The 27,853-nt window shown below is 39.7% G+C and overlaps 1 protein-coding gene across 1 annotated transcript; it reads left to right on the forward strand.

The window, feature by feature from the left end:
• The first annotated feature begins 122 nt into the window (after window positions 1-122).
• Window positions 123-27,449, forward strand: LOC103524689 (zinc finger protein chinmo). Its single transcript, XM_008489721.3, has 6 exons — window positions 123-470; window positions 17,517-17,677; window positions 18,697-18,914; window positions 24,528-25,164; window positions 25,955-26,287; window positions 27,042-27,449. The coding sequence occupies exons 2-6, from the start codon at window positions 17,560-17,562 to the stop codon at window positions 27,272-27,274; spliced, it is 1,539 nt and encodes a 512-aa protein (XP_008487943.1). The 5' UTR covers window positions 123-470; window positions 17,517-17,559; the 3' UTR covers window positions 27,275-27,449.
• Window positions 27,450-27,853: the final 404 nt, after the last annotated feature.

The raw sequence follows: 27,853 nt of genomic DNA on the forward strand, positions 1-27,853 counted from the left end.
GTTTATTTTCACCACTCATAGCGCTGTAATAGAGCAAAATTTCGCATTTTCACAACGAGAGCGCGTTGCAGAAATCAGCTGTTCACCCAGTTATTTACTTTTGTTCATAACTAGGAGCGCTCGAGTGCAGAAGTGAAAAAGGAGAATGCAAGTTTTTGATTTTGCCAATTTATTGAACTGTGTTTTGTAAAATAGTCATTTTTTATCTAATTTTAAAGTACAAAAATCAATCAATAGTTCATTGTTACCTTGCAGTTAATAATAATTTTATTTCATGTTTCATTATTGTTCATTTTAAGTTATGAAAGATCTTTTGCAAAGTGTTTGTGTTGCAATTGCAATTTCCGGTCGTTCTAGTTCTAGCCCAACATTTTTTTGTAGTATGCACAAAACAACACGGGATATGTCGTGAATAACCAGATCATTTATTCGAAAAACAATTCTACGGAGCTGGAGATACGAAAACTAAGGTAGTCATTCTAATATTTCACTTTTTTCTTTGCTCCTTGTATTTTTAATTTGTTAATTTTCATTTCAATCTTATGTGTAAACTGAGAATTATTTTTTTCAATGCAAAATGTTGAGATACCTACTCCAAGTTATTGCATGGAATCGTGTCAAGATGGAGAATAGAAAATACCTAGTTGCATGCAAAATATTTACATCGTTGATAAGGGCAGAAGCAAATATTTGATTTAATATTCATCATAATTTAACCTGGTGTGAATTTTTCTACTAAAATATTATTTTTTCTTTTTATGTATAGGTATCAATATTCATTAGCATCTTTTGTTCATAGAGAATGCACTTGATACAATAATGTGAATGTAAAAACCCTACTTACCTATTTCAGAACCTAACTGTAACTGCACTTTCTAAAACAAGAAAGAAAAAAAATCTGCTGTTAAATTTGAATTTCAGGATGTGCTCGTAAAGCAGACTAGAATGGTTTTGTTGGTATTTTATTCAAATTCACTTCCTTGATGAAGTGGAGGTCATTTGAGTTTTGCCTATGAATTACCTAGTACCAATTCAATATTTTGGACTAACTGTATCAAAATATGAAACCTTATTTGACAGAGCACGCAATTTGTTAATTGTCTGTTTCATACTTCCTTGCCTTCAATGCATATTCATTATTCACGTTGCTTGTTTCATATTTAGTATTCATAGAATTGAGAGGTTCGAAGTGTGCTGCAGTTTCTTGTTGTTGAGCAATAGATGTTTTAACCTTGAGTATTCATCTATAAATGAGTATTTTTGTTTTAGGCCCAGCACACTGTTACTCTTGTGTCCTTGATATTTTTGTGTGTTCTCATGATAATGTTGAGGCATATTTTTTGCTTATACTAAGAACACATTTTTATTTTATGTTAAAATCTTGAAATTTTGTTCCTATTTAAAATAGTTGGTACTTGTGCAGAAGTCACATCCGTGGAATATTGCTACCAAAGGAACTGGCACAAACGAGCAGTGACCAGTGTCATTAAAGGGTTAGGTTAAACGCAAGAAGGAGTTTTCACAATTAGAGCTGTGATTAGTGTTATTATAGGGTTAGGTTAAATACAAAAAGGAGCTTTTCTTTTCCACGGACGTGACTTCTGCATAATTACCAAATAGTTTTAGGCTTGAATCCTTTTGTGTAATATGATTGCTCTCATCAGAACTCCTTAAAATGAAGACTATATTTTTCCAATGTGATCAATTCAAGTCATTACTTTTGTGACCTTGTTCAGGATTCAACCTTGCCAGTCAGGTTCTCATTTTGAGTCGAAATGGATTTTTTTTTTTTTTTTTTTTTTTTTAAAAAGTGGTGTGGACGTTCAAAACATTTGGTTTTTCAAATTTTTGGACTTTCTGGTCTTTTCTACCATTTTTCTAAAAAAATGTTCCTTGAGAATTTTTTAACTAGTACTTAACAACATTTTTGAAGCTGGCTGAGGGACTATAAACAGAGAGTAGATCAGCGTCTAGCTAGGGAACTATAAACAGGGAGTAGACTAGTCCAAATTTCCTCACGCAGATGAATAAATTGAGCCTTTTTTTACCAGGTGAGAGAGCCTTAAGGCAGGTACTAGCCACAAAAAATCCCTTACCCTTGGATTTACTATCTCATGACATGACCTTATATTATTGTAAGTAGGTAACAGTTTTTTACTATTTATTATTTTTTATTTCAATTGTTACCAGGTACTTACTTTGCATTGATTTTGTACCTACTGAGTTCACCTATTATTGTACAATGAAAATAAATAAAATATAAAATCTTATATAGTCCCTAAATCGAAAAGAAAAGGACAGGGAAAGCCAGCCGTTTCCTAGGTTCCCCGGGTACCAACTGAGAATGGGCCAAGGGTGGGAATCGAACCCGCGACCTAGTGCTATCTTCCAAGTTGACTACACTTGAGGATAGCACTTTGAATCACTTGTGCTTCTCAAAGCACAATATGGATTTCAAAATGAGAACGTTAAACAGTTCCCCCATCCTAAAGTCGTTCGTGAGGACGTGGTAACTGTAAAATTCTGTACTGTACCTACTCAAAATCCATGAAACTCTGTTTCGTGTTAATATAGGACGGGCGGCGCTGCGAACTCTTGACGTTCGCGCACCTCCTGGTACTTTTGTTTCCGGCCCCTCCTCGTCTTTTACACCTCTCATCCTCTTTCTTGTTCCCCTCACCCTCATAGAAACCGCTCTCACCACTGAAATCTTCACCCTGACCCTCAACTAGCCCAACACCTTGGAAAATTTTTCCCATTTTTTGCTTAATTCTTACTGACTTTTCGTGTCCGCGGAACGCTTAATGCTGCATGCCTTGTTTACCTGCTACTTACCTACCTACCTTACTACCCATTACTTCATAACATAACGCATCTTGCCCAGTAGTTAATGGCAATGGCTTGAACCTATTAAACTTGATGGAAAGTACACGGACCTGTCCTCACAGGCCCAATAGGTATGCAAGGTACCTATACCTATCTTACAAGTTTTTGTTGATCACACGCGTTTTTTTTCCTTCATCATGACCGCGAAGTTGAGAACTGGTTTCCAAAAAATTATAAATGAAAATAATCTTGATAGATATTTTAGAGAGAATCACCTGATGTAAGAGGCCCAAAGCCTCGAAGCCGTTTGTTGATTGATCTGGTTGACCACATCAGTGGTATGATGGAAAAAATGTCACGTTCAATCATGTTGAGCTTTAAATAGTTCTAAAACTAAGGTACCTAATTTCTTCGTAAATGGGCGATTTTTTTTTGTTTTTTGTACGCACTCTTGAGTTTCTCAAGAATGTGCGTGTGAGAAAGAGGGAGAGAGAGAGAAGGAAAAAAACTTGCCCTGTCCAACGACTTGATTTTAATTGAGAAAATGAGAAACAAAAGTTGAATATTGAAAGATAATAAAGGAAGGCAAGCCTCTTCAATCAAAATTGAAACACGCGGCCAGTTTTCAAATTTCAAAGATTTTTTTTTTCTTCAAAATAAACCTCTTTAAATTTGTTGCGTGGCACATAAGTACCTATGTACCTACGCGATACGAAGGAAGCATTCGGAATTAGGGGAACTTGCAGTTGGAAGACTTTTCCCCGAGTTGGCAATGAAGCAGAAAGGTCAAGGCTCTACCTGAAACCTCTTTTAGGCCCGCTGTGCCAGATGATCTCTCGAAGAATTTCAGATTAAGAAGAAGTAAAAAAAAAAAAAAAAAAAAAAAAAAAAAAAACGTGACACCACCTTGCCTCATAAAAGTTTCAGAAGAGATTTACATCCGTGTGAAAATCTTGGTGCAAAAATTGGCAAATACAACAGAACTCTGCATAGGATGACTTTACAATCTTTACGTAGTGACCATGACAAACATTCTCCTTTTTCTTTTTTCTTCATGAAATTAATTTGCATTTTTTTAAAGTATAAAATGTTAAATTATACTTACCTATGTTGTGCATAAAACGGATAGGTTATAAATATTTATATAAATAGTGTCCGTTTATTAATGCTGAAATGAGACTTTTATTTATGTACTCAAGGCTAATGAGAACCTTTATCCCAGCGCAGCAGTAAGGTAGTCTTCTTCCAAAGTTTATATTAAACTTGGAAAAAATAACCCTTTTTGATAAGAAATGATAAGCAAAGGAGCATTTCACTCGGTTACATTTCATTTTAAGATTTTTTGGCGGGAAACTAACTATGTACAGTTGGTATACATTAATACATTATATTTTTAGGCTTTTTTAGAAGCATAAGAAAATACTCTTTTTTACATGACTTTACGACTACATCCATTATGTGCAAGGCGTAAATTTCCAAGTGCAAAGTAGCTTGCTCGAATGACTCCTCGGGCCATATCAAACTTCCTGACATCACGCGCGAACAACCAGGTATACAAGTTCAAGTTGGGCGCTAATTCAATCTTATTATAGCCCGAGAGAGTTCGTAAAAAAGCATAGCAAATCATATATGGACAGGTTGAGTAGGCCCCTTATCCATTTCGGACCTAGGACTAGCTCTCATAGCAGTTTATTATTACCTCGGACCTCAAGATACAGCGTCGTGTCAGTGCCTGCCTTGGCTCTCAAACTTTATCTTGCCCTGATATCTTGTTTCCAATTCTCTTCTCCTCTCTCTCTCTCGCACAGTATTTTCGGAGATCAAAAAAAAAAAAAAAAAAAAAAAAAAAACCCAAGTTTATTTTACCTTCATCGATTAATTTTCCTTCAATTGCAATACTTTCAGATTTTTAGATCCATATTATACTTCTTGTTGTTGATGGGCAAAAAATGTACGTATCTTCTTATCGTTTTAGATAACGAGTTCTGATCTGTTTCAGTATGTATCAGGTAGGTACGTGGGAACTTCTTTCAATAGACACCTAGATGCATTATTACGTACATAGACAGACACCTAATGTGGATGTGCAAAAAATATTTCTCATGTTTTTATTTCGTTTTAGATATATATATTTTTTTTTTCCTTTAAATAGATAAATTTTTAATTTCTGCTCTCCGAGTTTTTTTTTTTAAGGTGGTGGTAGGTACTTTGTTGTGGTTGCTTTGATGTTCGTTTCATATCGTACAATGATTATCTGAAGATGTAAAATTTGCATTTTATGACTCGTTTTTCTGCTTTAGATTTTTGTTTCTTCTGAATCCTTCTGATACTGCGTTTTTGTAATGTGTCATGTCATGATGCCTAACTTTGTTTTCACGTCGTTTCTTGGGTGAAAACGTTCTTGCTTGGACTTTGTTAACTTTGTAGATCTGTACGGAGTTATGTTTGTTTTGCAACCTTGAGATTTTGATTTTTTTTCTTCTTTTTTTATGTATTTTAGGTATGTGTAGGAAATACTTGAGAATTGACCTCTTGACTATTTAAAATTCCATTGATAGTACCTACGCATGCACGTTATAGATATGTAGGTATCTATAATTTTAAAAAAAGAGGTTTGATAGAGGGAACACTGTGACAACGGAGGTATTGTCCCAAAATCGAAGAGAGACGTTGGACTGTTGAAAAATCAAGGTGATCGGTAGACGGCCGTCGATGAATCTATGTTGTCCATTCAGTGTGGACGGTTTACGTCGACACAGGATCAACGGCGGTCGACATGTGTGGACACAGCTTTACTGTCTACATTATTATTTGTGTGTGTTTGTATACATATGAGATAAAAACCCATGTGCTGGGTGAGTGACCCCACAAGTCCAATTTGATTGTCTGTACATTTTGGAGTTCTTGGTCGGTGGGCTTATCCAATTTTGCATAAAATCCATCATCCACGGCTCTCTCGAAGATCACATCGTGTGCAATTTGCAATGATCGCATCATCAATTTGGTTTAGCTTAATCCTAGCCAAGCTTGAACTTCAGGCTGATTTCCGCCTGTGGTTTTCAGAGTCCGCATGTTTTTTTGGTTGTAATTTGGTTCTTCACTGTGGTTTCACGATTTTTTTTTTTTCGACTGATGATGTAGAATGTAGATGTAATAGTTGTGTCTAAAAGTATATGCATTAAGCATCGAGGTATCTAGGAGTTGAAATTTCAGTGGTGTGTGCAGGTTTTGGCTAGTATTAAAAAAAAAGTTTTGCAATTTTACAAAAGTTGGGTTTTCTAAAAATCGATAAACAAGTTTACATATACAATTCTCTTCTATTATTTTGAATTAATAAAAGTTTGATTTAACAGACGGACGGTCCTTCATATTGAGAGATACATGAGAGATGTTACATACATATATACAAAAAAAAAGTCAATAGGGGAAAATGAAAACAGATCGCTGTTTTGTTTATATAAAAAAGATTAATATGTATATTCGAATGTGAAACCATTTGCAACCCTAGGTACTCAAAATTTTGTACTATGTACGGGTATGTATCACAGATAGCTTGAGTGCACATCACGCTTTAGTTCAAGTCTATAAATCCACCACTGGCATCAAATTTGTTCATTTCGGATAGGACCATTATTGAGATTGTCTGATGGATGAATCTTTGCACAAAAGAAGGTACTTTGCTAGATGTATTTTTTGTTCTGTCCGAAATTCATTGAACTTTCAATGACGTTCCTTGTTTATACTGCCAGTTCTTCCCCGAAATCTGAAGTAAAGTAAGGTGTACACGTGAAAAATGGTCTCTCACAAGGATTACTTTGAGTACAAGATTCTGTACCAGAGCTTTAAAAACCTACTGAATTTTTGCTGTACTGAATATTACTGAATTTTGAGGTAGTTTTGACGGATTATTTTGAGGTGGATACTTGTGTTTTCTTTCAAATAAAATCTAGATATTTCAGGGACAGAGGTGCTGTATCAGCACTGTGCGCACTTTCTGAGAGGTTTGATAGAGGGAGCTATAAGTACATTACATTGTTGAACTTTTCTCACGAAATCTCTGTGTGTAGGACTATTGCACCCGAGAGGGAGGTATAACAACGAACGTCTTATCCCGAAAGGGAATAGAGGACAGGATAGAAAGCTAGCCTTTCCGAGAAAGAACCTTATCTGTTGAGGATAGAGTTCGCCCTAGGGTTTGAGTACCTACTGATATTATACTGTGCTGAATTTTGAGGCAGTTTTCTTTGAATCCAGGTTTAAGGGTCATGCTATGTTTGTTTTTGCTGAAGAGATATTTTGTTTCGTGCCTTTCCTTTTGTCTTGCGGCTTATCGTTAGGTAGTAGCATGTAGAGAGGGCTGGGGGCCACATTTTCCCCAAGAAATTTTGCTCTCTTAAAGTAGGGGTTTTACAAATCTTCATAGTTGTAAAATAATGTTGCTACATTCTGGCCCCAATTTACAAAAAAATGGACCCGAAATATAAATAGCTTTGAATGAGGGTTGCTTTCTTTACATGGGTCTCTAAATTGAAAAAAAGCTCCCTGAATCGGTAATTTTTTTTTCTTTATCATTGTTCCTATAATATCCCAATTTTCACTCCTCTGGCTCTCTTGAACCTTTTCGCTCTGTTATCTAATAACGTTAATCTTTTCATATTTTCACCTTTTCGTTCAAATTTTCTCGTCTGCTAAGTAACGAGGTTCTCATTAGTGATCCTTCAATTCCTGCGAGAGAAAGGTGCAGGTTGCTTTCCCTTCAGTTCGGCCTTGAGCATCCATATCTCCCGATGAAATTCCAAATCTGAAAAAATCTCATGTAGGTAGAATTTTTTTTCTCCGAATCCCTTTAAATCCAAAGTCCATGTGCTCTCATTGGAAATATTTTGTCCTTCCTTCTTCCTCTTCTTCCCATTTGCCTTCCTTTTCCCTGCTGTTTACTCCCTTCTCCTCTTTTTCTCTTTCTCCTCTTTCCCTTCCTATTCCTTCTCTTCATCTTCCTTCCATTAACATTCCTCTTCTCTCATTCTTTCTCTTCCCCTCCTCGTCGTCACCAGAGTGCAATGACCTTTCAGGGCGCACGACAAGGCTCTTGTTTATGAAGAGGCAAAGAGAGAGTGGGGTTGTGGAAAAAATTGTTGACCCATCTTTCGAGGAGCATTGGTTCATTTTTTTTTTGGGGGGGGGGGGGGGGTTTTTTTTCGTTTTTTTTTTTTGTGTCGGGGTTTTTTGTATTTTCGTATTTGTACGTTTTCGTTTGTCGACTGTGGATTTTCGAATTTCGGAACTTTGAAGTAATCTAAAGAAAACATCAAAGGCGCCCGAACCCAGTCTATTCGGATTCGTTCGCTCTACTCGCGATTGTAGCAAAATTTAGCTACACAAAATAGGCGCTCTTGAACGGGAAACACGAATGAGAGAGAGAGAAGGAGAGGGAGATAGAGAGAAGGAAAGAGAAGGAAAGGGAGAGAAGAGAAGGAGGGAGAGGGAGAGAAGAGAGAAAAAAGGATAACATTTTTATATCCCTTTCCGTGTATCAAAGATGATTTTTTTACGATTTTCCTTTTTTCCTTCTCTCTTTTAGAAGAAAATGTGGAAGAAAGAGAAACAAGCTGGGCCCGTCCCTCCGGGAATTATTTAGCCCGTAGTTTATTTGATCAGTACCTATGTACCTACCTAATTTGTTTAATATTCAGTATATAATTATTCTTGATTTGATTTTTCGATTTTACTTTAATGTAAGTATACCTACCTAATTTGTTTAATATTCAGTTTATTATTATTCTTGATTTGATTTTTTGATTTTACTTTCATGTAATGATAATTTGTTTAATATTCAGTTTATTATCATTCTTGATTTGATTTTTTGATTTTACTTTCATGTAATGATTTAAAATCATCTCTTTATTCCCAAAATAAGGTTTAAGTCACCCATCTATTTATTGACCTTGCTCGGCGTAGCCTAACATAGGTGACGCTAAAACCGGTCTTAAAATAACGACTGAAGTGTTATCTAAAACTTTCTCGCTTTGAGTTCATAGGTCGTCGCGACAAATTTCAAGATCAAAGCTCATTTTTTTGCGTGAGAAAATGTGAAAAAAATCCCCCAAAAACCAGTTTTTCTGGTTTTTTGGCTAATGGTTCTCTGGACAAAATTTGCACCACCACTTTCGCGTTCCTCGTAAAAAGACCTTCAATTTGATATATAGGTCGACCAGGTTTGGATAAGTCCTTCTATGGGGACAGACAGACTGACGACACCGAAGCGAATACAGTAGCCCGTCCACTATACCTTTTTTTATTACTATCGTAATAATAAAGGAAGGACGGGCTAAAAACAGAAGAGAATGAGAAATTTTAACGAGAATAAGCAGCTTTTTAAAGTACCTAATTTTCTCTCTCTCCTTCGCTCCCGCATTCTCTTGGTGCTTCCTTTTATTTTTATATTTTCCTACTGCAAAAGCTCAGTTTATTGAACTTTGTGTTTTTTTGGCCTGAAAAGTTTTCGGTGCGAGATAGAGAAGGAAAGGGAGGAGAGCGAGCGAGAAAACGAGAAATGGATAGAGACAAACTTTGTTGAGATAGAGGCGAGAGGGAGGGGGCAAAGAAGTGGGAAGAGAGGAGAGGATTTTGAAAAGAGGGAAGGAGAAGAGGAGTCTATATTATTTATTTTATGAGAGAATTTCAACCTATTACTGAACTTTCAGAGCTCGTGTATGAACTTTGTCGATGGGTGAGAATGGCGTCAGAAAGAGGCTGGGATCTTGTTCTGTAGGCTGCTAATGAAGGGGAGGGGGGACCCACTTTGTACCCCTTGAGAAAAGCATGGTTAAAGGTCACCCTCGGACTGCTAGTAGTGGTACCATTCCATGTCCCTTGAGCCTTGAGCACGAATCATTGCTGAAAGTCACCCATAAACCATTGGTTGCTAGTGGCGAATTCGCTAGTTATTAGTTATGTAAAATCAAATAAATTCACAAGTCACCGGCAGTAGTAGAGACTTACGCAATCCTTTTGTGGAAAGATGCCTTAGGACCCTTAGGTTGCATTTGCAGTGAGTTTGTTGGCCTTTTCCTTATTGGAGAATTTGAAACGGAAGGCTATTGACTTTTGTCCTTGGAGGTGTTGTAAAGATTCGGCCATTCTTTTTTTCCAATGAGTAGAACTAGAAATGAAGTAATATATTCTGGTCTGGAAGTTAAACTCGGCATCTGTTAAAATTGAGTTTTTCATATTATAACGAGCTTTTTGTGTGTTTCATAGGACAGAAGGTCAAGAAGATGGAATAAATGCCTAATCTAATCTCTCCTCTTGGTGATGCAGAATCTAGCATTTTGCTTATCAGTTCGTTTTCTGGATCATGTGTGTACCTAATACTCGCATTACTCATTTCATCACTTATTGCACTAATGACCAATACGAATCACCTAATCAGTGTTATCAGTGGTAAGGTTTGACCCTACCGAGCTACAAGGCTTGAACTTACTGAGCCTCCCTGTAGATTAAATTTTATATCTCAACTTGTAGACCTATACATATGTCTATACGTATGGAGTATTATGGAGCCTACTCGACTGTATGGCTTTTCCCTCGCACACCTAATCTCGGATGTGATGAGCTTTTTTTCGAGGAACAAGAGATCAGAAACTCACAATTTTGTTTTTATTAATCTGCGCCGCGTCCTTGAGCTCTCGAAAAGAAAAGGAAAAAAAAATCCAAAGTTTGGCAACAGAAAAAGTCTCACACTTTTTCTCTCGAATTTCCTCTAAAGTCTATAAAAAAATAATAAAAAAAGCAAAATATCAGTCCCATATTTTTGAACGCATAAAAAGTCAGTTAAGCGAGAGCGCCTATGGAAAACATTTTTTTTTTTTCGGGAATATCAACAAACAATAAGTCAGAAGGAGAGAAGGGAAAAGTCAGGCAGTCAGAGGAGCCGTCTCTTCCTCTCTAGCTTCCACCTCCTCCAGCCTGTCTTGGCAGACTGGAAGCATTTCGAGCTGAAGCAGCGACAGAGAAAAGAGAGAACTGAAAGCTGGGAAGAGAAGTGGGAGAAAATATGTGGAGCAGCCAAAGGTATAAAGGGACACGCGGAGGGAGAGAAATTGGTGGGAAGGGACGCACGCAGGGAGAGAAATCGGGTGAAGCGAACGGGCGGTGGGAGGTAGAAGCGAGGGAATGGGAGGGAAAAAGTTTCGTGGGAGGGAGTTTGGGAGAGGTGATGTGGGGCAGAACAGGCTACGAGTGCATTCACCCCAACTCTCCCCCGAGCTCCGAGAAGTCGAGGCAGAAAATTACAGAGAAGAAGAAGAGGAAGAGAACTTGTGTGTGTGTGTGTTTGGAACGGCGGTGACAGACGGGTTGGAAGACTGTCGCAAGGATTTTTGCTGCAAGGATGCGTTTGCTGGGATTTGTCGCGAGATTTTGGTGGCGTTTTCTAATGAATTTGGTATGGATATCTATTTAGGAAGTTGACATGGGAGGCTAATTATGGCTTTCGAACTTGAAATAGTGTTGTCATCGCTTTTTCGATGTCAAAATAAAACTAAGGCTAAAGTTAAATTTTGATTGAAGTATAAAGCTGTTAATGATTTGATCTTGATTGATTTGAAGTTAAAGTTGAATTCTGGTCAAATCTAATGAAAAATTAAAGGAAATGAATCCTGAAACTAGCGGTTTTTTAACAGGTTTTCTAAGAAAGCCACATGAAGATGGAATAAATCCCTTATCTAATCTCTCCTCCGCGGTGATGCAGAATCTAGCATTTTGCTTATCACTCGTTATCAGTTCGTTTTCTGGATCAACCTGCACGTCGCGTAGCGGCATTGTCAATCGTCCATATTGATCATCTAGCATAGGTGTATAACGTGATTGTGATAACAGAATCCCAACTATAGTAGAACCTCGATCATTTCAATTAATTGGGACCGGGGGTAGTTGAAATTATCGAGGTTGAAATGACCATAAAAAGTTGTGAAAAGGCTCTTAGCTTTTTATACTGATATTTTCTACCATCTACATGCAATGACGATTCAAATGTGCATACTGTGTGTAAACTTAGATCTTTCAAAGTTGCTTGAGAACAAATTGATACACCTACATACTTTATTAGACAGCTGAAAAAATAAACACTGCTTACGGTCAGGCCGTAAAAAAGCGTGTGTAGTTGTACCAGGCTTTCAACCATTTTTGGACATTTAAAGTTTTCCACAGTTTAGATTTTCCCCCGTTACTCCAAGTTACAGAAAGTTTACATTAAATCCACACTTACATTTGTCTTACAATCAAACAGATCGTGAGACATCGAATGTGTACCCGTCTTTTAGCGCGCTACCTGACCCCGTATATTTCGCGTTATAGCTCGATAGATGAGGCAGAGAAGAGAAGAAATATGCAATAATGCTGTTCACCACAGCTCAGAGCTCGCTGTTATATTAGCTCGATGCCAGAGTGCTATGCGTGTGTGTGAGTGCGTGATGCGATTTGCCTGACGCTCGAAATTCTAAACTCGATTTTTTGTGCATGACGGTTCCCAAACTGCGGAACGCCCATGTGGTGTCGCGCTTATCGATTGATATTGAAATGGGGGACTTATAGTGACTTATCGAGTCATATTGAAATGGGGGAAAATAACCCTTTATCTGTGACAAGCATTAGCTCTAGCTCTTATGGATGGACAATACGCGTATTATCACTGATTGTTCTATCATTATTTTCTATATCTGTGCATTGCGCCATTACTAACAAAGGGCAAAACTGTCCCAGGCAGTACACTTGGCATTCATCTAGCTTAACACGAACCGTTAGCTTTTTTTTTTTTTATTAATTTAGGCAAAATTTTCATCACAAAGAGTATGGATTTGTAAATGAAATTTGCTGATTCAATCTTTTAAGACTTCATTGGGCCTTTGAGGCTTCGTAGTTGCCTTTTTCCGATTGAGTTCTAACGGTTCACTAAACTTTCAGTCATAGACAAAATCATTGTATTCCTAGACCCGATTGAAAGCGTAGACAGTAGACGACGTAGACGTGCGACTTTTAGTAGCGTAGTAGTGCGTAGTCATAGAGAAAGAGGATCATGTGCATGTGTACGTTGGGTAACGTTTGTGTACCTGTGGACAGGGCACGCGAATAGTTTGTGTACCGCTCTCACCGAGAATGCTATGGAAATAGCCTTGTGTGAGTTGTAAACCTTGCCTTGCCTCTCTCTTTCCATGTTCTCTTCTATCCGTGCTGTTTGCCTTAATATTCTTTACCCATGCTGCTTCACAGAATGGTTTCGCGTCTTTAATTAGAGGACAGAGAGGTATCCCAATGCATAGAGGCATGAGGCTCTTCGCTCAATAACACGATATTTGTTGCCCCTCCTCTCTCCTCTCCTGTATTTCTGGATGTTCTTCCCTATTTTTTTGCGTCCCAATTTTTTACTTTTTTTTCGAGCTATTCTGAAAGATGAGTAGAAAAGTCAACTCCCATGGCGTAGGGGTCACTGCGCTCGCCTTGCACGCGGGAGACCCGGGTACGATTTCCGGCGGGGTCAAAAAATTTGTATCATGCAAATAATTGATCCCGTGACTGGCCGTTGCGGGGCCCACTCAGCCTCATGAGGAAAATGAGTAGCTATGTAATATTAATGCGCATAGCGATCGGTGCCAGCATGGTAGGTAAACATTAGGAGCTAGGAGCTGGATTATTGCGATATGAATTTGGAAAATCCTACAAATTTAATGCTGCAATGAGCACCAAAAGTTGTGAAATAATAACACACAGAAATGGCATTATTATTATTAAAAATGAGTAGAAAAATCGTTTCATAATACCTATGTCGGTTTTTTTGGTTGTTCGAGGGGGATCATTGTTTTGAAAAACAAATTTTTATTTTGGCTGTGCTATTTTTTTTTTTTTTTTTTTTTTTTTTTTAAGCCCTTTTTTTAAAGATTATTTTTTTCTTTACCCTCATGACGAGGAAAAATAATATAAAGATTATATTTTTTCCTCATCCCCACGTTTTTTTTTTTTTTTTTTTTTTTTTTTCGCAATAGCACGAACATGTTTGGTAAAGCACACATTGGAATAGAGCAAAAAATGCAAAACGTCATTAAATTCATAACATGTTTCTCGTCCATTTATTATTTTTCTTCCTCCTCCTCCTCCTCCTCCTCTTCTCTTATTCTTCTTCGCATTGTTGCGCAATTTCTAGAAAAATTGCGTTTGCCCGGAGTTGAACTTTTGTAAGGTGGTTCCCATTACAACTTCAAGGCCAAAAACCTCTCACTGTTTTCTATTTACTTTTCTTTTGAGCTGAGAAAAATGAATTTGGTCTCAATCTAGTTCATATTCAAGCAGATGTTTCATCAGCAGGCTGTTTCATTTAGTCCAAAACGGTATCCGTATTCAGAAGACTTTCTTTTTGTACAGCAGAAAGTAGTAAAAAAATTTACATTCTTTTTTCGACTTAACGCTAATCAAGAATGCTCTACTGGTGAATAAAAAAAGAGGAAAGAATTCGTATTTCTGCGTGCACATTCATGTAGAATTTGTTCAGCAAAAAAGCTCTACCTCTACCTTACCTACTTTTTACTTTTTTCGAAGCAAAAATTAAGGGAAAAAAAGAAAGAATGTCTGCTTTAATGTGTTAATTTGACCATGTTCGTGATAATTTGAACTAATTAATTTTCGCAATTTAGTGATTTTATGTTTCGCCTCTGAAGTTAGTACCTATACAGAAGTTGAATCGTTTGTACAGGATGTTATTTACCTGCATGGTTTGCAGTTCTTTGTCGGACCGTCATGTGATAATCACGCTTTATTGATTTGGCATTTGGTATACCGATCTTGCACACCATCATTCACGTAACACATATTCGCAAAGGAAGCTCTAGCTCTGAATGCTGCAGTAACTACAGCTCTGATGGGGATATAACACAAATCTTTTCCTTATTCGTCGTTTCTTACCTGGATGACCGGCGTTTCTTAAGAGATTTGCCATCTTATGACACTTTTGATGCGGTTCTAGTAAAGTTACAAGCACCAGTTGACTGTAAATTTGTTTTGCTGGATTTCATCACGGGTGGTGGGGAAGGTGGACATTCGATCGAAGTAGGTATACATAAACTGTGATGTATTGATGATACCTGAGTCTTCAAGTGGAAACGGGAAACTCTTGAAAGAGGAAGGAGGAAATTTGGAGGAAAAGGAGTTTTCTTACAAGACTTTCCTTGTTGCGTTTTGTATATTGGAAAATTAAATTACCGAGGTTCCTAGTTAGCGAACTGCCTGCGCGTCGTAACTTTAACCTATGAGAAACCTCTTCACTGGCCTTGAGGGTGAACTTTTATTCTCAGGATAACACTGAGTCTGTTCAGTTGTTCAATGTGCAATATTCCTGGACGCAGGTAGTAGCCTCCGTGGCCTAGTTGGTATCACACTAGGCTTGCACGCCGGAAGTCCCGGATTCGATTCCCGACGGGGTCGAAGTTTTTTCGGCTCTGTGGTTGGAGTTCGGGGTGCTTTCATACACAAAAAAGCCCAAACTGAGGCTTAAGTGTAGGGGCTGGACAGCCGCAAAGGGTGGGTTAAGCTTCTACGAATTGGGGTGCACTCAGCCTCATGAGGACATTTGAGGAGCTACATTAATCGAGCAGCGGCGGCTTTAGCCGCTTTTTGGTGTGTGGCCGCTGGAGTGTGAATAAAACGAACACCAGTGGCGGCATTAGCACTGTAAAAACACTACATTCGGCGACAATGACAAGCTACCTGCTTGCTCACATTAACTTCGCCCAGCCTGGCTGGGGCCGTGAAAAGCCAGCTGCACGCGATTGCCGAGATGGTTACTGGTTTGGGGAATCTTTTTCAAACTTGCTTTGGTACACAGGAACTAAACCTGCCGATAAAACGACACGCTTAAAATTTCGTCCAAGGTTTTCCTGCTTGCTTCCATCCCCCCCCACGCATTAATACACTTCTAACGTCGTAACATTGATAGAAAACGCGCACAATAAGCACCCATGCTTATTATTGATGCGTATCTACGCTAGAATTTGAAAGGGAGACGTTTCATCAAAGACTTACTGCCTTTGTACAATCATTTATGACTCGGTATAGGAGGTTTCCTATCCTTATTGAGGGAGCATTCCCCACCCAATAATAGAGGGAGTAATGCGTTACGGGGGGTGTATTTGGGGGGGGGGGGGGGGGGAGTCGTAGCAACTTTTAAGATAAAACCTAGTACACACCGAAAGATAAGAAAATTGTTTCAGAAACAGACAGATCTAGGAGAGTAAAAAGTTGCTAGATTGGTGCAAACACATTCCTGGACTGTTGAGAAACAATGTGCCTGATGAATATGTTGCTGGTGCCAGGCATAAGGAAAATAACGTACAAGATAGTAAAAATAATAATAAATAAAGTAAAAAATGAAATGTACTATTGAAAGACGACAGAAAACGCATTATTTGGAAGTTGTTGGAAATTGAAATGTGAAGCGCGAAGTATTTGGAGCATCTTTTCTTTTCAATGTACGGAGATTGTGATTGATAGGAAAAAGAATACACAATGTATTATGTGAATGTATGTGTGTATGAGAGGATTGCCGTGGCGTAGCGTGGGTTCCAAAACGATGTGTGAGGGGAAAAGGTTGCAGCCTGTGAGCAAGTGTTTCTCGGAGAGAAGTTATAACCTAAAACATAATGATCTCTAAAGGAGGAAAAAAAAGGAAAATGTGAATTATTATTTCATGGCCTAACCGACTGTAGTGGTGTAGTGGTTCGGTTTCAAGTTAGGTCATAAAATGCTCTCCTGCCAAATAACCTAAATGCAAGTTACTAGGGCTTTCAATTTTGAAATGAATCTTTCATTGTTTGCGATTTTTTTGACAGCTCCTCATATAAAATAGTTTAAGCTTAAGGTTTAAATAAGTTGTGTAAAGAATGGGAGAGCTTGAAATATAAAAATCTGGTGTGAACATCACACGACTTTCCTTATCCTATTGAATGATGCTTATTTGAGTGTTCTTTTTCTCTAACTTTTACAATAATTTGCATGCGTCAACATCAGAAAAGAGGGAAAGTCAGAGGGGAGAGGCGGAGGAGGAAAAAACGAACGAGATAATTGCTTCAAATGTTATCATGTGAATGTGTGAATAATTTATTTGGGTCGGAAATACATGGCCTGGGCCATATGAACGTTTAGCTTATTGCATTTAGGAGCAATAATGACTATTTATGGTACTTGAAATTTTCAATGAATATTATTTATCATTTTTTGCTTGTTATCAGCCTCAGTGGTGTAGAATAGAAAATTAAACTCCTTGTTTATCCTGCTCGAATGAGACTAAATATTCCCTTTACCCCAGCAGGCTAAACAAGATCTCGTGTATTTTATGGGTTTAATAGATAGTTTCAGGCATAAAATTTATCAAGTTTTATTAGTATTTATCAGGGAATGACATTTGTGCCGACTACTTAAGTATGCTTAAAACAATTCACATTTAATTCCTTGGTGATTTCGAGGGTGAGGTATTGGATTATTAGTTTAATTTATTTATTCTTCGATCTTTAAATTTCTCTAGCAGAATTTTGATGTCTTGATTCTTTTATGTTTCTTTTCTTTTTTTCAAGACTTTGATAGCAGAATTCTCACACTGTGAGCTCTGCCACCCAACCAATGCTAACCGTGAATCCTTTTGATTTCAGCTAGCAGGCGCGCGGCTAGCAGCTTCATCTCCTCGGGGGCACCATGGACCCACAGCAACAGTTCTGTCTCAAGTGGAGCAGTTTCGGCAACAATTTGGTCACCACGTTCGAAACTCTGTTCAAATCCGAAAGCTTGACCGACGTCACTTTGTTTTGTGAAGGTAAGAAGTTGAAAAGAATAGGAATAAAACTAAGAATAAGGGAAAAACAAGCTGGGCCCGTCTCTCCGGGAATTTTTTAGCCCGTAGTTTATTCGATCAGTACCTATGTACCTACCTAAAACTGGTTTTTGGGGGATTTTTTTTCACATTTTCTCACACAAATGAGCTCTGATCTTGAAACTCAAAGCGAGAAAGTTTTAGATAACACTTCAGTCGATAATTTAAGACCGGTTTTAGCGTCACCTATGTTAAGCTAGCTGAGTAAGGCCAATAAATGGATGGGTGACTTCAACTCTTAAACATTATATTGGTATTTATTAGGAAACATAAAAGGAATAAAGAGAGAACGGGCTCTAGTCTTGATTTTAAATCATTACATGAAAGTAAAATCAAATCAATAATAATAATAATAAACTGAATATTAAACAAATTAGGTAGGTACATAGGTACTGATTTTCTTTAACCACGATCGAATAAACTACGGGCTAAAAAATTCCCGGAGGGACGGGCCCAGCTTGTTAATTGCCGTTCTAATGAAAAAGTTCAAAGAGTCGTGACGTCAGATTTCACGTCAAAACGCATGCGCACAAACAAACGAAGCGGGATAGTAATGAATTATGACGTCATCGCCTACGGGAGCGTATGCCGTGACGTCAAACTTCACAATTTACCGGCATTTTTTAAATCGATTTATCTCGGGATCTAGAAGTCGTAAAAGAAAAAGAAAAATTCCGTTGGTCCTCATTTTTCCTGCTCTATGTCTTTGAAACATCACCCAAGTAAGCGCAACTGATCTATTAAGCAACAAATGGGAAAAATTTTCCAAGGTGTTGGGCTAGTTGAGGGTCAGGGTGAAGATTTCAGTGGTGAGAGCAGTTTCTGTGAGGGTGAGGGGAACAAGAAAGAGGATAGAAGAAAAAAAAAAAATTCCGTTGGTCCTCATTTTTCCTGCTCTATGACTTTGAAACATTACCCAAGTAAGCGCAACTGATCTATTAAAAATTCATTTCCTATTCCAGGCGTAACGTTCAAGGCACACAAGATCATTCTCGCGGCGTGCTCCAAACACTTCCAGGACCTGTTTGAGGCCGCCCCGTTCTGTCCGAATATTCTCATCATCCTAGATGGCACCAGCAGCGGCAATATGTCAGCCCTGCTTGAGTTCATGTACAAAGGCGAGGTGCACGTCTCCCAGGAGAGTCTGTCTGGGTTCCTCAAGGCGGCAGAGTCACTGCAGGTGAGTCCTTTATAGTGGTCTATTGGCGTACTTCGTGGATATCTGGTGTGTCGGTTTACACCAGTATTTTTATTATTATTTTTAAATATGAGTGTTCCACCGCCGTTTTTATTTCGTAGCAATGAAACAACTGCTACATTAGACGCATGTGGCCTGTGTCGTAGCAACTTTTAAGATAAAACCTAGTACACACCGAAAGATAAGAAAATTGTTTCAGAAACAGACAGATCTAGGAGAGTAAAAAGTTGCTAGATTGGTGCAAACACATTCCTGGACTGTTGAGAAACAATGTGCCTGATGAATATGTTGCTGGTGCCAGGCATAAGGAAAATAACGTACAAGATAGTAAAAATAATAATAAATAAAGTAAAAAATGAAATGTACTATTGAAAGACGACAGAAAACGCATTATTTGGAAGTTGTTGGAAATTGAAATGTGAAGCGCGAAGTATTTGGAGCATCTTTTCTTTTCAATGTACGGAGATTGTGATTGATAGGAAAAAGAATACACAATGTATTATGTGAATGTATGTGTGTATGAGAGGATTGCCGTGGCGTAGCGTGGGTTCCAAAACGATGTGTGAGGGGAAAAGGTTGCAGCCTGTGAGCAAGTGTTTCTCGGAGAGAAGTTATAACCTAAAACATAATGATCTCTAAAGGAGGAAAAAAAAGGAAAATGTGAATTATTATTTCATGGCCTAACCGACTGTAGTGGTGTAGTGGTTCGGTTTCAAGTTAGGTCATAAAATGCTCTCCTGCCAAATAACCTAAATGCAAGTTACTAGGGCTTTCAATTTTGAAATGAATCTTTCATTGTTTGCGATTTTTTTGACAGCTCCTCATATAAAATAGTTTAAGCTTAAGGTTTAAATAAGTTGTGTAAAGAATGGGAGAGCTTGAAATATGGCCTACTCAGTGAACTATTAAGATTATTATGTAGCTATAGGGGGTTAGGATCAGACTCACTGACTGAGTAGTCCATTGAAAAGAGTAGTTCTCTTTTTATAACTCACTCACTCACCATTTTTAATAATCTCTACAGATGAACGTCATCAAGAGAGTGACTCGTTCGAATTCCTGCACTACGGTCGGTCTAGGTCCCCCCTGTGCAAACTTTGAGTTTAAAACAAACAAACAAACTATTATTATCATCGCTCTCGTCTTCTAACTGATATTAGTTGACCTGGAAATGATTGACCTCAGGGATTCTCAAATTGAAACTTTATTTCTACATAAATTATACCGTATACAATACACCCTCTACTTACTTCAGCTGAGGGAAATTTAATAGGAGTACAGTATTCCTTTTTCTTGCTAGCTCAGAGGACTTGTACTTTTAATTTTATTATTACTAAAAAAAAAAGTCTAGCTGGGGGACTTTAAACAGGAAGTAGACCAGCTTAGTCTGGCTGGGGGACTAGGGAGCATACCAGCCTGGAATTTCCCTTGCTAAAGAATTAGCAAAGGTTGAGTGCAAAGGGCACCCACTCGTAAAAATTGTGTGGCCAAAACTAAATATCAGCCCAAAAGCGATCATCCTAGGGCTGATTGAGGGCTGACGAAAAACGTAACAACAGAGGTCTTATCGTCCCGAAGAGAGAAGGGCAGGATAGGAGAAAGCCAGCCGTTCCGAGAACGAACCTTATCGGTTTTGGATAAAGTTCCCCCCTGGCAGAAATCGAACCATCGACCTAGCACATACAAGGCAGATGCGCTACCCCCAAGCTATCTAGGCTGGCTCGAATTCTTCAATGGCATAATGTGTAGTGTGTACACCTATTGGTAGCATTATGTCTACAGTATCTAGTACCTATTGAAGCATTATATCTACAGTACGGTCGAACCTGGATATAAGAGAAAATTTTCTGGGCCCTTCATGCTGAACCTCGATATAAAAGAAACTGGATTTAGTAGAAACCTGGATATAAGAGAAAAAAAGGGTGGGTGGTCCCCTGGATTCTCTTATATCCAGGTTCGACTGTATCTAGTATTTACGTCACTTGCAAAGATGTTTTAGTGTGTTTTCCTTGTACAGTCAAACTTGAAGTATTGAGCCATTCTTCTAACGAGGTTGTAACCAGCCTAGTTAGCCTGCCATGGAAGCACAAGTGAGAAAACTAGTGGGAACTGTAACAACAGATGTCTTATCGTCCCGAAATGAAAGGCGGACAGGAAATGAAAAAATCAGTCGTTCCAAGAACGAACCTTATCCGTTTAGGAGTTCGCCGCAGGCAGGAACTCTGGTTGATAAATTCTCGCTATTTGTGCGTTCACAAGTTGTACGTTCTACAGAAAATGACACCTAGCCACACTACACACACAGGCCTTCAAAACCTTCCTTCTCAACACCTTGAAGCGGGGGTAGGCGCCGGGGCCTTTGCGCGCGGGCGGACACGGGGTGCAAGTACGAATGCGAGTGTAATTGTATATGTGTGCGTGTGAATGACACCCCTATCCCTCTCCTCACACATTTATCACCAAATATCAGGACTAAATCCGGGCTTGCCATATGCACCCAGCATTATCCAAGTTTGACTGTGCACACTGCCCGTCGTATGAATGTGAGGTATGTTTGCATATGCTCGTCTGTTCAACATAGGTACAATTTACAATACATTGTAACATTGTAACGTGTGTACCGTGTACCTATGTACTTACTTGTGTACTATGTGTGATTGTATGTACTGATAGTGTATGTATCTTAACTTGTTTGCCAGTATTGACTTAAGCGCAATAATCGCATATGAGAGCTAGAGAGAAGGAGAGGGGGGGGAGAGAAGGAGAGGGGGGGGGAGAGAAGGAGAGGGGGGAGAGAAGCGCAAAAATCGCATATGAGAAAGAAAAAGATAGAGAAGGGACAAAGAAAGGAGAGAGAAGGAGGGAATAATCGCATACATGTGTGTGTGTGTGAGAGAGAGAGAGAGAGAGAGAGAGAGAGAGAGAGAAGCTCCTCGTGTGAGTGAACCTCTCACTCCCCCAATTTCTCTCTCCTCTTCCTCTCTCTCGCGCCCCTGGGTCTCACTGAATCGGTCTGTTATCAGCAATGCACGCTAATCTGCCTCTTATCACGATGCTGTGCTGTCAGTTGAGTCAGTATGCTATTTTCCTCGTTGTACAGGGTGGATGCAATGGGACAACAGGAAAATGATAAGTTTTTATTAGGCTTTCGATGCAACATGCAACCTCCATGCCTGAGTGGGTATCACACTTGCACTCCGGAGGTCTCTGAAACTCTGGAGGTTTTGGGTTCGATTTCCGGCGGGTTCGAAGTTTTTTCTTCTCTGTGCTTGGAGTTCGGGGTACACTCAGCCACGTGAAGACACCACTTTACTCGAATAGCTACCAGTGGCGGCAATACCAGTGTAAAAAGATTGAATTATGACAATTGATTGCAAAGAAGGGACTTGGTAATGCTGTGATTTCCACGAAAAGTTGCGAAAAGGCTCTGCTTTACCACAAATAATTCTCGATTTGATTATGTTCCCTATAAGCTATACTACCACTACCTATGTGTTTATGTTTACCCAGTTAACAATAACATTTGACTCGTAAAGGAAAAATATTTTTCAGAGCTCCTTTTTTTTGAGCTAGGTTTACAGTTCAATAAACTTTTAGTTTGTCAGAATTCTAGGGTGAATGGTTAGATTCCATGCAGATTTTTCAAGTTAAAAGTCCTTCCTGCCTTCAGAACGCAGGTAGTTGGAAAAGTCAATGTCCCAACACAACGATCGTTGTCTTCTTTCAGTCTGGCCCTGCCCGTACAAATTGGCACATGAAAATTCAAGTTTATTGAATGGGGAGTATTGAGAACACTTGAACAATCAAATAATACAAATTGAGCTGATAAAGACAAAACCCGTGATGCATTGATTAGGTTTTATTTCGTTCACCGTGAGCTAAAAATATAAGCCCGAGTGTTCTTATGTGCAAAGGACGAATAGAACAAAATATAGGTCTTGATTTGAAGAGGTTTGATAGAGGGAACTGTAAGGGTAATGTTACACCAAGCGCGCATTTGCAAACGAACAAAACAAACGTTTGCAAACAATGCGCGTTTGGTGTAACATTAAAACCGACCTTTAAACCGACAGCAGCCGGATCAACTCCGCGCACACACGAACGCTGTTTGCAAGCCAATGTGTCTAAGTGTTGTGGAAAAATTGGCCGTATTTTGACCGCTTTTTGGCGGTTTTCGACCGTTTTTTTTTTTTGGCGGTTTTCAGCTATACTGACTAAACGGTTAGAGATATTGTAAAAGTTACTATAGAACAAAAAAATAGCATAATTCAATAGGATAAGGAAAGTCGTGTGATGTTCACACCAGATTTTTTCCAATTTCATTTTATCCATTATCTTCTACCCCTCCTTACACCCTAGTGCCTGCTCTCTTAAGATTCTTGAGTCTTCCTCAACCTTCTTTCCCAACCTGGGCATTGGTCGACCTGTCTGTCTATGTCGATTGCAAATTAAACGGGTTACTTTCTGATGCTCCTGTGTTGACCTAGAATCTAAATGATTAGTATTGTGTTTCCTTTCGCTCGACATACTACGGGGTGGATATACTAAGACACAGACGAATTTCCAACTGCAAAGAGGGTACTTATAGGGACCTCATTAAAGTCGGCTTTTACTTCGAGGGCCGTATGGGGGAGAAGTAGATTTGTGGCAAACATAACTCAGATGTACGTTATAATATGCAGGTATAATATGGCAAATCTGGTGTGATCATCACACAACTTGTATCCTATTACAGCCCATAACATTACTGTCCTTATTGAAGGATGAAGAAAAGTAAAAAGGATTACCACAAGAAACTTCGGGGCCGTTCTAAAAGTGATCGCGGGCTCTTGGAAATCCCTTTCTTGATACATTTTACAATGTTGTTGCATGATTTTTCCTACCAAAAAATTAAATCAAAATTTCAATTTGTTCCAAGAAATCTGTTTGAAAAAAAAGGGGGAAAAAACTAGTTTGTAAGGAGGTAATAAAGGAAAGGTGTACAAATTCTTAATTATTTCCGTCCGAACCCCCTCCTCCTTGTGTTCCTTCATGTCATGTTTTCCTTTTTATTGATTTTTACACGAAGGGGGGAGTTTGGACACGCAACTTTGTGAACAACGGGTGACTGACAGGCCAAAGCCTATGCAACTCGAATAAAATGTTGCGCGGACCTCACCTCACACGTACTGCTAATTATTGGGTCATTGCATTGTACAGGGTGACTCCGAAGTGAAGTGCTGTGTCATTGCACTGCATCGCGGGCAAAGCAAAGTGTGGCATTTGGCTGAAGGAAGTTGCAGTTTTTCAGTTTTTTCTTGATTATCGCGCTCGAAAGATTAAAGTTATCGTAGTGTGTGCACGAATACTAGCTAGAGTCCTATGAGTTAGGTCAATACGTGGTAGAAAATGTCCTGAGCGTTATGTAGCTCACGGTTTATAACTTCATGTTGGTCCAATTTTGATCATTTATCAAGAACCTTCGCTTGCATAGAGGCCTGTATTCAACATGAAGGTTAAAGCCCATGAGGCTAGTGGTTCTCTGTATTGATTTTATTCTAAAGCTTGGTGTGCATAGTGGTAACTATAGTTGTGTGACTTGTTGTGTGCTTTCAGATCAAAGGTCTCTCCATAGAACAGGAGCGGCTCGTGAGTCAAAACAACTCCCGCGTGAGTGATATGCGTGTTGGGGGCGGCTCCGGTAAAAGCACACCCTCCTCAGTCAAACTAATATCCAACGACAACGGGGACATGTCCGAAGGCATGCACCCTCCAAGTACTACCTCATCCTACTCTTCTATTCTGTCCCCGTACATCGCTCACTATCGCAACAGCGTGTTTGACTCACAGAGGGGAGTTTCAGTGACGGGGGGAGGGGGTCAAGGTCCGCCCACCTCTTCCTCTCCCTACGATCATCCCCCTCCCCGCAAGAGACACCATCGCTCCCCTTCTGATTCTAACCAGCGCGCGTCTGTCCTTCGCGTCGGAAGTTTGCCGGAGCGAGAATCCCCGCTGCCGCTGACCTACCCATCGCCTCTACTCTCCCCGCATGAATATTCCCAGCAGTTCCACAGGGACCGGGAGACAGATCGGTCCAATGACCACCTGGACTCGTCCAATAGCTCAACGTTACCCTTCACACAGAACGAATCTGTTGCTGTGGAGTCTACGGCCTCTACGACATCACAAAACTCAAGGTCCTCCCCGGACTGGAGGGGCAAGGCCCAAGAGAGCTCATCTAGTTGTCCTGAAGGTGAGTTATGCCAAACGTGTACTTATTTGTAAGGGAGCGCCAACCTGTCGATCGCGAGCTACCGGGTAGCTCGCGAAAGATTTTCTGGTAGCCCGAAGCTAGCAGACAGTCGCACAAGTTGATAGTCTTATAGGAACCAAAAATTTACGTCGTTACATCGTACATTTTTGATTCCCAGACTATAAATTAGCTCACTAAGGGTCTGCTAGTCATCTGAATATCTCGCGTACCCATCAAAAGTTGGCGATCCAGCACTAGAGTGTATCTAGATTTCTAGACTGAAGCTTAGTTCACACTAAGGTTACAAGTAGCAAGCTCAGTTGTACCTGTTAGCTGGTAGCTTTGGACTGATAGTACCTGATAGTACGTATTTCAGATGGAGGAAAGTTCGAACTGTTTACCTTTGATTTATTTACTCAAACGATATCGGACCTTTTGGTCAGACTATTGATCTAGACATCAATAGACGTGTGACACCTACATAAACACTAGATGAGAATATTGAGACATTTTTATTACCACACCACTATTGAAAGTTTGTTTTAAAGTCAAACTCTGTCAATATATTTACATTACATAACTTTCCTATGAAAAATATGTATTGTCAATAGTTAGTGTTTTGTACAAAGCTCATGGTACCTGAGATCAATGTGAAAAAAATGAAAAATCACATTGTCAATAGGTCTGCAGACAATATTCTTACAGTATTCACCATTGACGAATATATTGATCTTGTACGGGCGCTATAAAGAATGCAGTATTATAGAGATCTCCCCCTTTCCCTTTTCAGATTTACGTATTAAGACGGAACCCCGAGGCAGCAGTGCCGGTCCCGGTAGTAGCGGGGGTGGGGGTGCCAACGATTCCTCCTCCTCGTCCTCCCTGCACAACTCGCGCTCCGAGCCTGCCCCCTCGCACGACAGCAACCACCACGGCAGTTCGGAAGATTCATGGCGGGACCGGGACTCGAACCCACTCAATCCGAAACAGACGGAACACAATCCCGGCCGCGAGGAGAGGGGAGGCACCGTGTGGAACTCGACCACCCAACCTCCGCCCTTCCAGACGAACCAGGAGATTTCCAATGCTCACAAAAGCGCCATCGCTACCACCACACCGACGGGTAAGTAAAACTTTTCCTACAGGGAAACCTCCTAATTCTTACAATAATTACAATTTATGTTTCAACTCGACGAATCTTCATTAGATTTGGCGGCGTTACTAGGGTTAAAATGATCGTACTAATATTGACGTAAATAGTAGAGTATGAACTTACACAAGTGCAATGATAACCTCGAGAATTGTCAAGAGGTTCTTACCTTCACAAGCAGTCATGAATACTTGGATTAATTGTTATTTGGTCAGCCTCGTTACCTCGGAGGTTAGCGCGCCTGCCTTACAAATGCTAAGTCGCGGGTTCGATTCCCGCCTGGGACGAACTTTATCCTAAACAGATAAGATTCGTTCTCGGAACGGTTAACTTCCTACTGTTCTTCTCACTCCGATTTCGGAACGAGAAACCCTCCCTTACAGTTCCCTCTCAAACTTCTTAGGAAAGTAAAAAAAAAAAAAAAAAGATTACTGAGTCGTAATTTTAATCTCATTCTGGCAGGATAAACAAGGTCTACATATTCTATTCTAATAATAACAAATGTCTTTCTCGTTTTCTCCATTACCTTCGCTGTTTCAATCTTCTTCATTTCTACCACCTCCTTATTTGGATCGCTTCAACTCGTCCCACAATCTCGCCCCCGTTGTACGCTGTTTCACCCCTGTTACGAACCGTCTCATCCCTGTTGCACGCTGTTTCATCCCCTGTTGCGAACCGTCTCATCCCTGTTGTGCGCTGTTTCATCCCTGTTGCTTCCATCCCACAGGTAAGAAGCTCCAGTGTCCGTACTGCGAGCGGCTCTACGGCTACGAAACCAACCTGCGCGCGCACATCCGACAACGTCACCAGGGCATACGCGCGCCGTGTCCGTATTGCACGCGCACATTCACGCGCAACAACACCGTGCGCAGGCACATTGCGCGCGAGCACAAGAACGAGCTCAATAACCTCAACGCCAAGGCGTATCAACTGAGTCAAGTACAAAATCATAACCTGTAAGAGAGACGAAGGGAAGGCCCGTGTCTACTGATTATACGTCCCCTCAAGACGTATCTTGTAGCATTTTCTATTCTGATAGGCAGTACCGTATTCGATTATGTGGCTTTTTTTTATAGTCAAACATGGCTGAACCAATGAGATTGCGAGATTCCTCTTTGTGGAGCAAGTGTGAACGTCCAATTTTATTTATTTATTTATTATGGGACTGGTTGCTCCTCTCCCAAGAGAGTATGCAATTAACACTGCGACCTCTGTAGATCTATTGTGACCAGTATTTTTTCCCCTGCCCAAGCTGCTATACCCTGGCCTTGATGGAACCTAGAAGTACCCTCACTGGTATATTTCAACCTCCCCAGTTTCTCTAAAATTAACCTGCAGCACCTCTAAAGAGTCCGCATACTCAGGTTTATTCCAGAGAAAAGCTGTGAGTCCATAGACTATCCCATTAAGAGGATACCAAGAGGTGTCATCAAGGCCAGAGAGCTAGCTAAGGGCCCCTAAATTGTAGGGGTCAGATGAGGGATATTCAGGTACATAATTATGTCGTTGTACCCAACTTCCTGAGACGGACTTGACCAT

The sequence above is a fragment of the Diaphorina citri genome, unplaced genomic scaffold (assembly GCF_000475195.1).
Source record: "Diaphorina citri unplaced genomic scaffold, Diaci psyllid genome assembly version 1.1 scaffold115, whole genome shotgun sequence".
Taxonomy (NCBI): domain Eukaryota; kingdom Metazoa; phylum Arthropoda; class Insecta; order Hemiptera; family Psyllidae; genus Diaphorina; species Diaphorina citri.

Excerpts from the sequence above, each read along its gene's own strand:
- LOC103524689 (XM_008489721.3), top strand. The coding sequence starts at position 17,560 with ATGGACCCACAGCAACAGTTCTGTCTCAAGTGGAGCAGTTTCGGCAAC. Across the intron at positions 25,165-25,954 it reads CTCATCTAGTTGTCCTGAAG|ATTTACGTATTAAGACGGAA; the intron begins GTGAGTTATGCC and ends TTCCCTTTTCAG. Across the intron at positions 26,288-27,041 it reads CGCTACCACCACACCGACGG|GTAAGAAGCTCCAGTGTCCG; the intron begins GTAAGTAAAACT and ends TCCATCCCACAG.